The following is a 17957-nucleotide window of genomic DNA, read 5'->3' as shown; positions in this document are numbered from 1 at the left end:
ATTCCTTGACATGAACAATTGATTCTCTTCCTCCCTGCATACGCTTACTTCAGAAAAGAAAATCTTGAAATTAAAATATGCACGTATTCAAGGATGACCTATATGAAAGAAAATATTTGTCAAGACTGCATATTTAAACAAAATAACGAACACAAATTTACAACAGTCCTCAAACCACTAGTGAAGTATTTGTGCAGTTATGTTCCTTCAAATTATTGCACAGTAAAACTATTTTATGGTCAGGGTGCATGGTAGTTGAGCTTATGCATTCTGAGACACATGATATCATAGTAAGACACTGTTCTGGCTTTGTATTTAGAGGAAAACTTTAGTGTGCCACTCATAACATGTATCAAACTTGTTATATTCATTGTACTAATTCAGTAAAGAAAAGTTGGCAACATATTAAAGCATCAGAGTAGTTACAATAGACATTACGCGCAGTATCATGTTCTTTCAGTCCAAAGGCAGAAGAGGGTGGAGGAGCAAATCTTGTGGCCTGACAAGATGTGAAAGCCTGTTGGATCTTCTAGCAAGCAGGTAATTGGTTGCTGGTTAGCTTTCGATTAGGATTAGTACCTGGGACAAGGCAGCCCCATCTGCTATGAGTGATCAGGCTGGCAACTCCAGAACCATCAGTGCCAAGGCTGTTGCTGGTCTAACACCTGCTTCCCTGGATGGAATGTCACCCACAGAAAGGGAAGTGTCATTTTTCCGGGGGGTGAGGTCTTGGAGGAAGGGGGCTGGGAAATGGGGGTCAGAAACAAAGGCAGATGGCTGGCTCTTTGCAGCCTATTTAAATTCCCTCCCTGCCTCTGGGCTCACTGCTGCCTGACACAAAGGATTCCATTCTATGTTCTGACCAACTAAGAAATTTGAAAATTTTTTAAAGCTTTACTATGTGCAAAAGCTGTGAAGTTCGAAGAAGTAAACCAGAGTTACAGTTGAGATATGGATAAAACAAAGTGCAGAAGATTAAACTGAAAGACTCCTCTCTCTGCTCTTAATTAAGGGCAGATAGCCTTCTGAATGACTTTTTCATATCAATACTAAAAGCAATCCTTAAGTTGGCAATTAATGCAAACTTAAGGACCTTTGGGGCAGCACGGTGGCTCAGTGGTAAGCACTGCAGCCTCACAGCACCAGAGACCTGTGTTCAATCCCAGCCTCAGCGAGTGTCTGTGTGGAGTTTGCACATTCTCCCCGTGTCTGCGTGGGTTTCCTCCCACAGTCCAAAAGACGTGCAGGCTAGGGGGACTGGCCATGCTAAATTGCTCATAGTGTTCAGGGGTGTATGGATTATAGGGGGATGGGTCTGGGTGGGATGCTTCAAGGGGCAGTGTGGACTTGTTGGGCCGAAGCGCCTGCTTCCACATTGTGGGGAATCTAATCTAATCTTATCCCATGGCTGTTGGTATTCAATCAGAAGTGGGCAGGGCAGTCACCATACAGGAAGCGTGGCAAACAAACCCTCTCATTCAGCGATCTAATGTCAGGCATTGTTTCTGATTGAGGAACGCTATTTCAGGAAGTGGGGTGGGAGGTTATAGCTGCAAGAAATCCCCTGCCCTTTCATCCTACCCCCACTTGTGGCCTGGGTCTTTTGCTGATCCTGGGCTTCTGGGTGGTGCACTGGTGGCAAAGAATAATTATCAGCCTCTGATTTACCAATAGCTCACTGGGGAAGAGACCTCTGCGCCTAGGGTTCTTGGTCCCAGGAACGGTCTGCCACAGCCTGTTAAGTGCCAAAGTGGTATTTATTATGGTACACCTTCCCAAAAGAGATGACATAGGGTTCTTGACAGTGGGACTCAATTGGCAGTAACTTATCTATGACTCAAAGTTATGAGGGTGGTTGAACTGATAAATGTAAGTATCCAAACTATGAGAGTACTTTTCTCAGGCTGGAGTTAAGGCATAATGTTGGCTTAAGTAAAAGGTCTTTTCATTTACACCTGATAACGTACTTACTGTGTGAATGCTCTGTGGTAACAACAGAACAGAAATCGACACGTACTTTGTTTCTCAGATTTAACACTATTATGTGCTTTTCAAAATTATTTTGAAAAATGTACTGTAAAAACATTAAATCTCTGAATTCTACCTGCTAAATCACTTATGGGTTATACAATTATCAAAATTTAAATTATATTAAATCGGGGTCTGCTGTAACATTTGACTTTACTCATACCAGAACGGTCCCCAACATACTTAAGCCTGGTAAGAACAGATGCTTTTTCATTTATCATTGAATGAGGTTTTAAATTTGCAAATCTTGAGCTTCAACCTCATAAGTGCCCAATCTATTAACTCTTTTAAAGTCCTAACTGTTAAAGCACAAAGTATTTCCCTACAAATCATCTAAACATACATACATTTCCAAGATGACAGAGAGTAGCAATAGAAAGTGCAGGCTCCCGCTCATGGCTCATCTGCTTTGTCCACTTTCATTTTTCTTCTTTCACTACCTTTTTTTCCTTTGTTTAATTTATTTACCTTGTGTAAGCTGTGAGTTTGTGCAGCACACAGGAGACTGAGCCGTTGCAGGAAAGTCGAGCCAAAGTGGCAGCAAAAAAAGTTCCCATCATCAACGGCAATCATCCTGAGCAGCAATGAGAACAGGAACGTGCAACCTGAGGAGGCCGGCAGCGAGAGAGAGAGCGAGCAAGCAGCCTGGGGCAGCCAACGGCAAGAGCGGGAGCAGGCAGCTCGAGGTGGCAGCAGAAGCAGGAACAGGCTGCGAGGCACTGAGAGCAGGTAGCCCGGGTACAGTGGGAGTGAGGCTGCGCCCAAAGCGGGGGAGATCAAGCCATTGTGGGGAGCACAACCAGGCATTTATGGACTGTGGAACTGAACTGTTAACTGTGTTTCATTGTTTTTCTACTTTTTAGTAAGAAGGGCTGTAATATTTAACTTTTTAAACTTTGCTTTCTTAATTTTTCTGCTTTGTACCTAAGATGGCAACTTGTAAGAGGCAACTTGTAAACCTTTCATAGGACTGATGTGAGTACATGTGACAATAAACTTGATTCAAGAATGACTATAAACTAGCTTCTGTCAGCCTTCATCAGTTATTCAGCGATTCAGGGTGAAGTGCCTAGAATTTTGATTCACAAATCATTTTACCTTGATCTGTTCAAATTCTTCAGCCTTAGATACAAGAGCAAAAATGTCTGCTTCAGTCTTGTGAGCATTGAACAACTCATTAAACGTCTGGAAATGAAAAATAAGGATTTGTCAATATACATCGCGGCATTTTTTTTAACATGATGGGGTGATTTTATAAATGTGGTCAAGAATCACACAACACCAGATTATAGTCCAACAGGTTTATTTGAAGACATAAACTTTGCAAGTCTCGCTTCTCTTTACATCTGAAGAAAGAATGAGACTCCGAAACTCTCTTTCTTCAAATAAACCCGTTGGACCATACACTGCTGTCGAGTGATTTCTGACCTTGTCCATCTGAATCCAACACCGGCACCTCTACAGCATTTATAAATGTAGTCAGCAAAAGAAAGTATGGACAGAAATGAAGTGGTTACAAAGGTCAAATATTAAAGCTGTAGCTGCAAGATGTCACCACATAATTACATAAAAAAACAAAGTTTTTTAGTCTACTAGTTTATGCCAGTGAAAAGCAAAGTATGCACTTTTTAACCACCCTGTGCTAAAATGGAACTAGATAGTCTGTGACTGTGACAACCACTTAAGGGAATCAAGTCAGGTGGAAGATCCAAAAGATTTTCAGGCCAAAGTTAACAAACATCTCCAGAGCACTGACTTGCTAGCCGCATGTCAATTGTTCAGAAAGACCCAGAGCTTCTTCAAATGACATTTCATTTGGTATATGTCGGATTTGACCTACAGCTCTAGGTTCAAAGACTCTTTGGAATATATTCTGGAGGATGTTGACCATTCTTTCAGCTTTATTTCAGGTGGTGTTAAAAGTCAACAGGATTTGTTGTGAATGTTAATTAAAACATTGTCCCCATGCGTAAACATCGTAGCAGTAAGTACTGCAGATTATCATACAGTGTGGAAAAATTCTGGAAACAATATTTTCAAATTTAGGGCAATGTTCTGTACTTTGCAATATTATCATTAATTTTCACGCTGCCACTTTTTTTGTCTCTGCATTTTTCCAATTATTGCAATAAACTTCTATAGCTTTAAGCTAAAGACAGTAGTGAGATGTTTTCATTTCTGTTGGTGTTACGACATGTGGAAAATTTCATGTGACTTCAATTATAAAGTATCTCAGTAAGGGAATGATTGCTGAATGCTGAATTCCAGTCATCCTATACCGTTCAGGTAGCCTTGCTGGTGCTGGCACAAATGAAATGTGTTGGTAAAACACCCTAATTCTAATGAAACCTCTCATCCTTGCTATTAATATCTAATGTTAATGTCTCTACAGGTTTGCACTTCCTACTTCTCTCACTTTCTCCAGTGTCAGAAACTTTGCAAAGCTCTGCATTCCCCTCAAACAGGCCTATACAACTTCAGTCCCGTCTTGCCCTCAACTAGTGTAACCATCGTCACTTGATATTAAATGATGTCATTGTCACTGAATCCTGCACTAACAACATCCTGGGCATTACCATTGACCAGAAACTGAACTGGACTAGACATATAAATACTGTGGCTAAAAGATCAGCCGAGAGGCTAGGAATACTGCAGAAAATAACTCACTGTCTGACTCCCCAAACCCTGTCCGCCATCTACAAGTTATCAGGACGTGATGGCATACTCCCAACATGCCTGGCTAAATGCAGTTCCAACAACACTCAAGAAGCCCACTTGATTGGCATTACAACCACAGTAGACATTCATTCACAGCAGTGTGTACGATCTACAAGGCGCACTGCAGAAATTCACCAAAGATCTTCAGACAGCACTTTTCAAGTCATCTCCCTCATCAAGCCATCAGTATGCTAACTTGGAAATATATCACTGTTCCTTCAGTGACATGTGTCAAAATCCTGAAATTTCCTCCTTAATGGAATTATGGGTCTGCCTAAAGCAGATTGAATGCACCAGTTCAAGGTGGCAGCTCACCACCAACTCAATGGAAACTAGGTACAGGCAGTAAGTGTGGACCCAACCAGAAATGCCTATATCCCATGAGACATTAAAAAAAACATGAATTAATCAACTCAGGTACAAGAGATTTTTTTTAAACATCTTACTTTTATGGAAAAATAATCTTTTTAATTCTGTGTCTGGCCTCACAACATTAACATTAGATATTGATAGCAGCGATTCTGATTTATCTCCAATGCTCACTACACATTCTCATCAACTTTCTGAGAAAATTTACGATAAAGTCACCAGAACGCAACAGTCTGACTATGAGGTTTGGAGCCAAGTATGATCTTCCAAGAAATTTGTTCTAATAAACAGTGTGGCAATGACTGAACTAAGAGATATCTGTGACATAACCTAACCTTCACCTAATTGTTAAATGCTAAATAGAGCCAATCAGCATTGGTGGATTAAATCTCAACTCCCCTCAAAAAAAATGAAGAAATCTGATTTAAAAGTGGCAATTATGGCTTGTTAATAGGTTTGTTAATTGGGCTGTCATGATGCACGTGCCAACATCTCAATTAATGAATGAATTAATCAAACTCCTTCAACGCTGATGTAAAACCAGACAGTTTTTTGAAAAAAATGTAATAAGTCAGAATAATTCCAAGAATCTGCACTAATTAATGACCAAAAGCATTTGTATATTTTATCCTGCATTTCACTGACAGCTAATGGAGAAAAGAAAAAGGATTTTTTAAACTAAACTCAGTGCAAGGTATTCTTCAGAACAATTCTTCACGACTGGATTTCAAAATTGTTAAAACCATACCTCAATAGTACTATATTGAATATAGTAATGGCTGGCAGTTCTACCAAGATCTGTTATAGAAAAATAACCAGTTCTCTCTTCAAAACGAACCATCTTGGCTTTGTCTAGATTTCGACCAGCGTCTATGACTAGATCTCGCCTGTATTTTTCCAGCGCAGGGTCCTTCTGAATAAAGGATATAAGGGGGCATAATTAGGACAACAGGGTAGAGTCAGATTAAAAAAAGGTATTTCGCAGAGAATAAATAAAAACTTTACCATTGTACTTCTATCTTTGCAATTAAACCCAACAGGAGAGTGTTTTCCTTTCTTTCTTTCTTGTATCCACTTGAGGATTAATCACTCTTTCCATTACAATGAAACAGAATGGGGTTTCATGTCAACGAAAGCGTGACAGCTGTTTTGATGAGGCACTGAGCAGTGAATCAGTGAGTGCTAATTTGCAGTATTTCTAATATTGTCACTACTGTGCAATCAGAATAAATGCACTGGGTTCAGTCACAATGACAGTATACTCAGGTACTTACATGGGTTTATAATGACAAAAATGTTTCCTTAACAAACTTATACAAATTTTCTGATGTTTAAAGTAATAATATAGACAACTTGTAACAAATGAATGAGCAGAAAACACAAATATGCACTACCTTTATCTATATTCTACCTGGTAAGTTTTGTGATTGATCCCATAGGCTATTGGGTTGTTTCGTGCCCGCACATAAAGGTACGTGTAGCTCAGCCATTTCACTGCTTCTTCAACATTTGTTACCGTTCCCAAAGCAATCTAGAAAAACAAATCACGACAGCAAAATGAATGACCATTGAAAAAAAAAGTTTTCAGAAATATACAGGAAAGATTTTATGACTTTTTAATGTGCATATTTGATAGCAATTTACTTGCGTAACAAACATTTCAAAAACATTAATTGCTTTCAGATATTTTGAATCCAGGAAGCTCTGTATTGTGGTTTAAATACTGCACGCCAATATTTGGCCTTCTACTAAAATCTGACCTTTTCCACTAAATTCCACTACATGCTCAACTTTGGAACATGTGCAATTCTGACAGCTAAAAATTATCTCCATTTTGAAGTCACCATATCATGTGGCTCTCTGGTCTTCTCAACAAGTAATGAATAGTTATAGAACATAGAACATAACAGCACAGTACAGGCCCTTTGGCCCTCGAAGTTGTGCCGACCTGTCATACCGATCTCAAGCCCATCTAACCTACACTATTCCATGTACGTCCATATGCTTGTCCAATGATGACTTAAAATGTACCTAAAGTTGGCGAATCTACTACCGTTGCAGGTAAAACGTTCCATTCCCTTACTACGCTCTGAGTAAAGAAACTACCTCTGACATCTGTCCTATATCTTTCACTCCTCAATTTAAAGCTATGGCCCCTCGTGCTCACCGTCACCATCCTAGGAAAAAGGCTCTTCCTATCCACCCTATCTAACCCTCTGATTATTTTATATGTCTCAATTAAGTCACCTCTCAACCTTTTTCTCTGTAACGAAAACAGCCTCAAGTCCCTCAGCCTTTCCTCATAAGACCTTCCCTCCATACCAGGCAACATCCTAGTAATTCTCCTCTGCACCCTTCCACATCCTTCTTATAATGCGGTGACCAGAACTGTACACAATACTCCAAGTGCGGCCGCACCAGAGTTTTGTACAGCTTCACCATAACCTCTTGGTTCCAGAACTCGATCCCTCTATTAATAAAAGCTGAAACACTGTATGCGTTCTTAACAGCCCTGTCAACCTGGGTGGCAACTTTCAAGGATCTGTGTACATGGGCACCGAGATCTTTCTGCTCATCTACACTACCAAGAATCTTACCATTAGCCTAGTACTTTGCCTTCCGGTTACTCCTACCAAAGTGCATCACCTCACACTTGTCTGCATTAAACTCCACTTGCCACCTCTCAGCCCAGCTCTGCAGTTTATCTATGTCTCTCTGCAACCTACAGCCTCCTTCGTCACTATCCACAACTCCACCGACCTTAGTGTCGTCTGCAAATTTACTAACCCATCCTTCTACACCCTCAGCCAGGTCATTTATAAAAATGACAAACAGCAGTGGACCCAACACCGACCCTTGCGGTACACCACTAGTAACTGGTCTCCAGGATGAACATTTCCCATCAACTGCCACCCTCTGTCTTCTTTCAGCAAGCCAATTTCCGATCCAAACTGCTGTATCTCCCACAATCCCATTCCTCCGCATTTTGTACAATAGCCTACTGTGGGGAACCTTATCGAATGCCTTGCTGAAATCCATATACACCACATCAACCGGTTTACTCTCATCTACCTGTTTGGTCACCTTCTCAAAGAACTCAATAAGGTTTGTGAGGCACGACCTACCCTTCACAAAAGTTACTGTTCAATCATGTAACATTGGCTACTTTGCTTCAACTTATCCTGCAATAATGAGAGGGCCCTTGTAGAGCACAGTGGTACTGTCCATACCTGAGAGTGTGGGCCAAGCTCCATCAGCCCAGAGGTGGGTCAAAACATGTCCAAACAAGTTAATTAAAATAACAAAGCAGCAAAGTTTGCAATCACATATTCCTAGATCCAGGAAGTCAGCATCCTTTGAATGTTGGATAATAGTCATAAGTAGGTATTATCATTTTGCAACCCATATCCTGCACTGAGGCCCAGACAAACCATATAATCTGTTGTATTTGCTCATGCAGTGAGTTTCCTGGAGCCTTGCTTTGACGAGTTCACCCAGCCTGGGGATTGTTTTTAAGCGTTGGTTACATACATGGTACACTGTTTTGCTATTCAATACACCTTAACTGAAACTTTGAATGAGATTTTGGAGACCAAGGCAAAAAGCTCAAGTTGGGAAATAACTCGATATACCATACTTGTCTGGGTAAAATGTGCCCTGTATACTGAAAGGTAACTAAGGATTGGCAACAAATGCTGATCCAGCCAGCAAAACCCACATCCCATGAATTAATAAATAATGGAGTAAAGCCCAATAACCCTGGAAGTAAAGTGCTTGGCAGCTGCAAGGATGGGCAAGCTCCAAGGGGATCTGCTTAGAAGGCCAACTTTTAGCTTTCTGGGACATGGGTCCCAGTTATATTCATAGACTTTAGGGCCTCTAGTCCTTCTGGCATACCCCTCATACCCTTCCCGTGGCCTCATATACATTCCGTATCAATTCATGCCACATTTTCAACCATCTCCATGGCTTCTTTGATTCTGCACGACAACTGATGCCTCTTCCTATTCACTCATTATGCTCTGAGCTACATAATAACTACGAGTGAAAAACTGCTGCAAGTAACAAAACACCCATGGAACTATCTTACTTTAGGGGAAAAAAAACCTGTTGCTTCTGCACCCTTAATTAAAAGTATCAGATATTTAGTTTATGAATAACAAAGTGTTCAGAGACTTTGGTCATCTTACTTTTGTCCAAATAAATAGATGCATTGAAAGAAGGATGACTTAAAGAACAATTTACTATGGCCACTTAAATATGGCAGTTAATCAAAGTCAACAAATCACTTTTGTCGCCCAAAAACACTTGAATTAATGATTTCACTGACGAAGGTTCACAGCCAAGCATACATATTGCTTCTTTATTGCCCAGTAGGTATGTAAATTGCCCTGAAACAGGCATGAATTGGCATGGATAGTATAGGAGCCACAGGCAGTTAGTATGAAAGGGCATGGAGGTATGGGTAAGAACTTTTGAATTTAAGTTTGAAGTGCTTTTCCTGCATCCAAGCTATGGCTAGTGATCTCACCAAGGGGCCATAAACCACACAGTATGGAGAAGTTGGTCATATTCCATGCAAACTGAGAGACACTAAGAGATGTTGACTTTTTAAATGGAGTTGACGAGGCTGAGAGAGTGTAGAATGCGGGCTGACAATCAACACCTTTAAAATGCAGCAACAAGAATTCGGGGTGCTGGGAATTAGGCAGTAATGCCAGAGCAAAGCCCCGCCCATCAGTTTTTCCAAGGTTGTTGTAAGACAAAAGTTCTCACCATAATAAATAAGAGATCCCTTATTCTCAAACTGTATCCCCAGGTTACAGACTTCCATCTGAGGGGAAATATCCACTCCTTGTAAAGCCCATTCGGTTTCTTGCTCTATATGTTCGAGCAATGGTTAAACTTGTATAAAAATTCACTCCCTGCTTCTATCGAAATATCCTTCATTCTTCATGCATCACATGTATAAGTCAACCTCAAAATCTCTGGCCCAAAAATCCCAAACTCTGTCTTGCTTACTGTCCAATCACACCAAAAGCCAAACTTCACTCCGGTGCAAAACTTGTCTATTCAAGAAAGACAGACCAAAAGATTTAGACTCCATGTCAGGAGTGTTGCAGTACAGCTGGGAAGGAAGCTGAACTATACAGGTTCTGAGTAGGGGTATTCAGTAGGAGTCAAGAACAGTTAGATTGTTCTGTGCTGTTGCATCACAGGAAAAGACTAAGAATTAATATACAGCTCACTGACATATTCAGGACTCGAAAGAATACTGTTTGTGAGAGTTTCAACCCCACCTTCTCAGGTGCACAAAAGCATTAAAGCTCATAGTTTCTTCTAAGCTTCTCACAGCTTATCTTAACAGAACCAGTGACCATCTCACTTCCTCAACTCCTCAGGACTATTTTTCCTCTTCTGAATTATCCTGAGTGACTTATTAGAAGCCTTTGAATAAGCATCCCTCTCCCAATTCCATTGGGCAGAACAAAATATTGCTACTTAGCAACGCCTGGAACTAGACTGCAAATAGTTGAGGTCTCAGCACTGATCCATCTGACATGCAGCTAGCTATATCTTCAAGCATTACTGTCAATTTCTGAGGGGATCCATATAGGCACAGAAACATAATGCTTATTTGACTTTGCTATCTCATGGAGGTCAAACAAAAAATTTCCACCCTTATTGGTACATAGCCCTAGGCCGTAAGTGCCAATAAATGTTAAGCTGGAAAAACAGCAGGTCAGACAGAATCTGAAGAGCAGGGAAATCAATGTTTTGGGCTGAAACCCTGGACCATAAGAATTTAGTTGCCAAAACTGTGCCCTGTTTGCTGCCCACAAAGTAAGTGTCACAATGCTTGAGGCATTCTAATTTGTGAGATGCAAAAGGGTACAGTTTTCACTTTTTATCTTTGTCTTGCTCGTCACAGTATCATTGAAACTGCTAAAATAAATAGCAGATATGTATTCTGGAACTGAACTCGATGCATACTTCACAGTATACCATATACTGCGAATTTTTTGAAAGGATGAAATGAGTATTAGAAGTTGTTCAAAAGATATCAACTTTTTTTTCGAACCAAGACTTTTCAACATTACTTGCTATTGCTTTAGAACTTAAAGAAGTGTGATTTATTTTTCCTTACATCTCTTGTGAGTAGAATATATTTTGGCACAGGATTGCAGCTCTATAAAGTTTTACACGGTAACATAAAACCAAATTTATTCCCAATTTTCCATGTCATAAAATGCTACTTTGTTCAGAAGATATCAAGCCCAAACACATATTTAATTACCCCAGTAATTCTTAACAACTAGACGCCAACATTTGTTTTGAACAGTAACTCAAACAAATCTGAATGTAAAATGGTGACCTTGTCTCAAATATCGAAGTTTGCTGTTTAGAAGTATTTTGGGTGAATAGCTTATAATTTTCAACAATTACAGAAATACCTACATTGCAACTAAGGCATACATGCATGATGTAATGCACAGATGTATATGCTTATTCTGTAAATACAGCTAAAATCTCAAGTCAAAACCCAGGCTTAAGCTACATTTCAATTCTCACCATCTCTGTTTTACTTCACACCTTTACTTCATTTTCCCCTTAACCCTTTTGAAGCCTTTTCTCCGTCCAAAGCATTCTTGTAGTCTGGTCCCCTACAATCTGTTTGCAGCCTTTTTTTCTTATAGGAACCCCTCCCGCAGTCACCTCATCCCTCAAATATTCTTTTTGCAGCCTCATTCTTTCCCCTATTCCAGCCCTCCATTGGGTCCCCATTCAAAGGTCTTCATAGCTATCCCTCGCTCTGCTCTTGTCCTTCTGCTCTCAGACCTCAGTTCCCAACCTTGCCCATCCCCATACCTGGGCCAGCTCTTGGCCTACAGATAGTGAAACTATCAACAGCAAGCATATGATTGAACCAGCTTATAATTGGAGGAGCAGGTCCTTACCTAATCTTTGTATAATACTTACGGGGGCAGGGGGAGGGGGGGGTGTGGTGTGTGGTGGAACACAACGGTTCATTGATTAGCTGTTTCTCTCAGTAAATTGTCTGGGGTGATTTTAGGATTTCTGGGGAGGAACTGCTCACTGCCTATGCATTTTCAGAATTGGAGCCGAGCAAAGTGGGCCTTCCTTGTCTCATTTTAGAATCACACACCCACTTCTGTGTGTCACATTAGAAAGCTAATGTTGTAATAGAATGGACACTAATTTATATCAAGTGTTTCACCATAGAATCATAGAACACGACTTGATCATAGAACAATTAAAACCACATTGATTTAACAAAACGCAAGTTTCAGGTTGGTTCTCAGACATAATCTAACCGTGTGGTCAATCAGACTCAAGGAGCTGAATGGTTTATTCCTATTCCTTGTCAATATTCCCAAAAAGAAAAGCATTTGGCAACATGTTCTTTTATGTTTTTCATTAAAAGACATATTCAATGTGTGTTATGACCAAATGTGTCACTGGGTCATTTTTTCCTGATATTAGTGTCACATATTTGTCTCCCCTATTTTTGAAAATTCTTTTCAACACACTAATTTCAAAATATACCTTTTTTAAAAACATAAATGCAGATTTTCTTTCAGGCTATCACATGAAATATAAAGTGAGCATATTACAACATTTTTATTGCTGACTGTAGTGTTACATGAACCTCTCCACCTATCTTCTCCTCTATCCATCTTTGATCCGCTTCCCCCTCTCTCCCTATTTATTTCAGAACTCTCTCCCTCTCCCCCTTTTGTAATGAAGGGTCTAGGCCCGAAACATCAGCTTTTGTGCTCTAAGATGCTGCTTGGCCTGCTGTGTTCATCCAGCTCCTCACTTTGTTGTCTCGGATTCTCCAGCAAGTGCAGTTCCCATTATCTCTATTATATAAAGACCAATTTTGTGCTGGAGCTAAATGTTAATTGATCTAAGATTATCAAAATGCACACATTTTGAACTAGTGGCTTCAGTCGAACCTGATCCAAAAGACGGCAACTGTGCCTGTGATAGGCATCGTTGCAAGATTTCTTCAGAGAGTTGACCTCAGGTAGCCACCTTTATTTGACAGATTAATCATCTTCCCCTCATCATAAAGTGAGCTGGTTTGGTGGTTGGTGGTGGGGCAGCAATGTTGGCTTCCAGGACAATTTAAGAGTGCACATGACACTTTACAGTACAGACGACATCCAGACCTGGATTGACAACTAAGGTAACACTGTGAACAAATGACCAACCTCAACAAGAGAAAACCCAGACCTTCACCACTGCCATCAAGTCTCCAAACATTAGTATTTTGCGGGTCACCACTGAATACAACAACAACATAAGTTATTCAGACCAGGCTGAGTGCTCATCAATGCGGCACTGCTTCTATTAGTAACACCTTTTCCATCAGTTACAAAGTTCACACCAGAGTGTACTATGAAGTTCACTTTCACCTGGGCAGCTGAAACTGTAATTTCATTCAAGCAGGATGACATGGTCTGGAATACAGCAACTGTGTCCTGCCATATGATTTCCTTTGTGTTGTCCTGTTGATGTGCGATATGTACTATCTATAGGATAAACTGCAGCAATTTGCCAAGGTTGTTTTGGCAGCACCTTTCTTGTATGCAGCCCCCAAAGAACAACAGTAGCAATATTGTGAGTCTACTACTGCTTCTAAATTACCTTCTGAATTTAATATTATTGCAACTGGGACATATATAGCCAATGTTTCAATTCAACATCAGAGTCACAGAATTATTATGGTATGGAAGAAGTAACCTAGCTCACGTATCTGCAATGGCTATCTGTGCAATTTGATTTAGTGCCAAACTCCTGTCTTTTTACCCCCATGATCCTGCACATTATTTAAATAGGAAAAATCATTCCAATGCTCTCATGGAAGCTCAATTGAACCTGCTTCAAACATACCTTCAAGTGACACTGTTGAGAAAGTAGGATCACTACAAGGATTGAAGTGGCTAGGAAGAAAGGTTACCTGCTTCCCTGGGAGAGTGCGAATGAGTAACACAGAAGAGAATGCCAGTGCTGCCCATACCAAGAAGAAATGGAGAAATATTGCACTTACTGCTTTCGAATTTTTCAATAATAATGAGGACACAGCATTATGATTTGAACAATTGCAGGACCTCTCAGTAACACACTTTCACTTGCTTTTCAAAGAGAACATAAAAGCTTCTATCATGTAATGGGTTTAAGATTATATGCACACGTGGCTAATGCTCTTACGTGCTGCGTGAAGCCTTTAAAAAAAATCATTTAAGACTTATCTTTGACTGCATAAAGTGCCATTTGAACTCTCAAATTGAATAGTGCAATTAAAATCAGGTAATTTGGATATATAACACCCTGTCCTCTGGTAACAATTTTATGATCACCACAACACCGGAGTTTAATTGCGTCAAGAACACGTATTTTTCTTTGCGATAAAAAGATAATGCTCGTACTTCAATCAAAAATTGAGGTCCTCTTGCTGGAAAATTGCTTTACCAATGAGTTAACCGTTTCATGCAGTAACTGTTACTGTTATGATACCTTTCAAAACCGAAGAACCAACGGAATATTAAATATACTCCGGCTGACAAAGCAAGCAACAACTCTGACTGTTTAATACAGCTTTGGTGCCACCTAGTGGTTTTCACTGCTATTTGTAGACCATCACTTTTGGGGCTTAAGATTCCCAGGACTATATTTTACAATTTCTGTGTCAAACTAAAAACTTAGCAAAACAGCATCTTTCACAGCACAAGATAAACAAGATGGTTTACCAACTATTTCAAAACTTCCCTGGTTGAGACTTGTAAATCCAGTTCAGAACACCTGCTGAATTTGTGATTTCCTGGTCGGCAATTATTAGGCTCGACATTACTGAAACCCTCTCTCTAATTTGGGCATCATGCATCAATAGGTCTTCAGAGATATCAACACTTACAGAGGTCATCTGTTGTAATAAGAATCTTGCCTTAAATTACATACCAACTATTACAATCAGTTTCAATAATTATCAGGTCACTCCTAAGAAGTTAGCAAGCCAAGGACTCAAGAAGAAATGAAGAAACACTTCATTAGAAGCCACACTGAATAACATATACTGTGAACAAATGAAAGCAATAAAATAAATTCAGTATTGAGAATATAATCTCAGAAAAAGGCATTGTACATTTAAGACAGAGTTGAGAATTGATTTCTTCTCTCTGGCGTTAGTGCATTAGCGTTTTTAAGACAACTCATTTTTGTCTTGAACCCCTGGAAGATAGGAGAGATACTAAATGAATATTTCACATCAGTTTTTACTGTGGAGAAAGAAATGGAGGCTTGAGAATGCAGGGCAATTAACACTGATGTTTCAAAAACAGTTCACAATACAGAAGAGGTGGGTCTGGGCGTCTTAAAGAATATAAAGATGGATAAATCTCCAGAGCCTGATCTAAAGTATCCCAGAACATTGTGTGAAGTAAGGGAAGAATTTGCAGGGCCTCTTGCAGAAATATATACATCAATAACTATGGGTAGGGTGTTTGATGACTAATGTCGTATCCTTGTTTAAGAAGGGTTGTCCGAAGAAACTGGGGAACTATAGGCTTGTGAGTTTGAAGTTGGTTGTGGGTGAGATGCTGGAGGTGATTCTAAACTATAGGATTTATAAACATTTAGAAGGCAAAAATTGATTAGGAATAGTCAGCATGATTTTGTGCAAGGAAAATTGAGTCTCACAAACTTGATAAAGTTTTAAAGGCAATTACAAAAAGATTGATGGGGGCAGAGAAGTAATTGTTGTTTATTTGGACTTTAATAAAACCTTTGACAAGATGCCACACAGTAGACTAAGTAGGAAAGTTAGGTCACAGGGGATTCAGGGTGAGCTTGCTGATCAGATACATTAACGGCTTAATGCAGGAGGCAGAGATTGTGGTAAAAGGCTGTTTTTTAGGACTGGAGGCCTGTCACCAGCAGTATTCCACAGGGGTTGCTTCTGGGTATCTTTTGTTTGTCATTTATACAAAATGGTTCCAATGAGAATATATCTGGCACAGTTAGTAAGTTTGAGGACGACATCTATATTGATGGTGTAGTAGACTGTGAGGGTTTTCTAAGGTTACAAAAGATCTAGATCAAGGGATCAATGGGCTGAAAAATGGCAGATGGTGTTCAATTTGGATAAATGCAAGATGTTGCATTTTGTAAGACGCACAGGGCAGAACTTAGACAGTTAATGGTAGGCCCTTGGGTAATACTTTGAACAGAGGGATGTAGGGGTTCAGGAACATGATTCTTTGAAATTTGTGTCAGGTGTAGACTATTTCACTGGAGCATAGGAGGTTGAGAGGTGAACTTACAGAGGTTTTTAAAATTATGAGGGGAACAGACAAAGTTGATGGCAGATTTATGTTCCCTGGGATGGGGGTTTCAAGGCTACAGGGCATTATTTTTTTAAGGTGAGAAGAGGGAGGTTTAAAAAAAAACATGTTGGAGATTTTTTTTAAACATAAGAGTGTGGTTCATATGCGGAATGAGCTTCCTGAGGAAGTGGTGGATGTGGGTAAAATTATAACTTTCAAAAGGCATTTGAAAACTACATGAATAAAAAAAAGTTTGAGGGAAATGGGCTGGGAGCAGGCAGGTGGGACTGGTTTAAGTTTCAGATTATGGGAATGGGGACTGTTTCCATGCTGTACGGCTCTATGACATCAACAGTGTAACCTAGGAACAATTATTGCCAAAGCAGGATCCTTAGCTTGGAGTTAGAGAAGGAGAGACCCAGCCGACTGGCTGAAGACTGGTCAGCTATCTCTCACCACTGCAGGTAATATCCAAGTCTCAGTAGTGCGTCTAAGTTGGCTTTGCTTGAAACTACTCAAACTTTTTGCTGTAATGTTAAACTGACTGCGTGATAAGTAAAGAAGTAGACTGCAGTAACAGTATGGACTATAATCCGCATGTCACTGGCACTGGTCCACAGAGGGCAACAGACAACAACCTCAAAGTTGAAATCCAATCATCATCTCCACAGATCTAACTTTTGTCAGTAGGGAAACTGGTGAGGCATAATTCACACAGGAAGCAAATCCACAATTATTTGGCTTATTCAAGGGCCTTGACTTTAGTTATAAATTGATACCGTAGATTTAAACACTCTTGAAGGGTAGATAAGGTCTGTATAACTGACATGATAGGAGGTTTCATAAATTCCCTGCTCTTTAAACTTTAGAAATACCAGCTGCAGCTGTCAGTCACAGAAAGCAAACTTCTGCTGGTCGGTTTTGATTGATAGGGAGAGGCTAGAAAATAAAATGGAGCATCCTGTGGTACGGTGCACTTTCAATGGAACTGTTTGTTGATATTTCCCCATGGGATTTCCTACGCCATTGTGAATGCAATTGTGTGTTTCAAAGTTACAATTATATTAGTGGGGTTTCTCAATTGTTTGGTTGACATCTTTCACGTGGCAATTGAATGCAAGTTTGATTTTATACGAAACAAACTAATTGGCTTGATATTTAAAAGTCTTCAATGGCTTATGAATGGGAGACCTTTCACTTAGATTGGCAGCAGTGATAGCTGCATTATTCTGTTAAGGGCTTATTTTTCTCATTTAGACATGAATCCTGAGCTCTGCTCATGGTAGATACTGAATGAGCGTCCACAGAGGTGGCAAAGGGGATATTGGGTATTATGGGGTACTATCAATTGGGGCAATCAATTGGCTTGGACAAGAAGTGACCATGTGGGTTTGCTGTAGGGCTGTGAAAGGGAAGGGTGAGAGAGCCTGGAAATTTCTAAAATAACTATGATTAAGTGACTGAGAACTGGGACAGGCTTACTAACCAGCC

The 17957-nt window shown here is 40.0% G+C and overlaps 1 protein-coding gene across 1 annotated transcript in view; it reads right to left on the bottom strand.

Moving 5' to 3' along the window:
• ascc3 (activating signal cointegrator 1 complex subunit 3) overlaps nucleotides 1-17957 on the bottom strand; it is a 507536-nt gene that overhangs the window by 192999 nt on the left and 296580 nt on the right. The window contains exons 18-20 of the mRNA XM_059645261.1: nucleotides 6527-6646; nucleotides 5864-6028; nucleotides 3127-3213 (exon numbers count right to left, since the gene is read on the bottom strand). Of these exons, the coding sequence (XP_059501244.1) occupies nucleotides 3127-3213; nucleotides 5864-6028; nucleotides 6527-6646 (372 nt within the window). The remainder of the gene's footprint in view (nucleotides 1-3126; nucleotides 3214-5863; nucleotides 6029-6526; nucleotides 6647-17957) is intronic.

The sequence above is a fragment of the Stegostoma tigrinum genome, chromosome 4 (assembly GCF_030684315.1).
Source record: "Stegostoma tigrinum isolate sSteTig4 chromosome 4, sSteTig4.hap1, whole genome shotgun sequence".
In the NCBI taxonomy this organism is placed as follows: Eukaryota; Metazoa; Chordata; class Chondrichthyes; order Orectolobiformes; family Stegostomatidae; genus Stegostoma; species Stegostoma tigrinum.
This window is presented reverse-complemented; position numbering and strand designations above follow the sequence as displayed.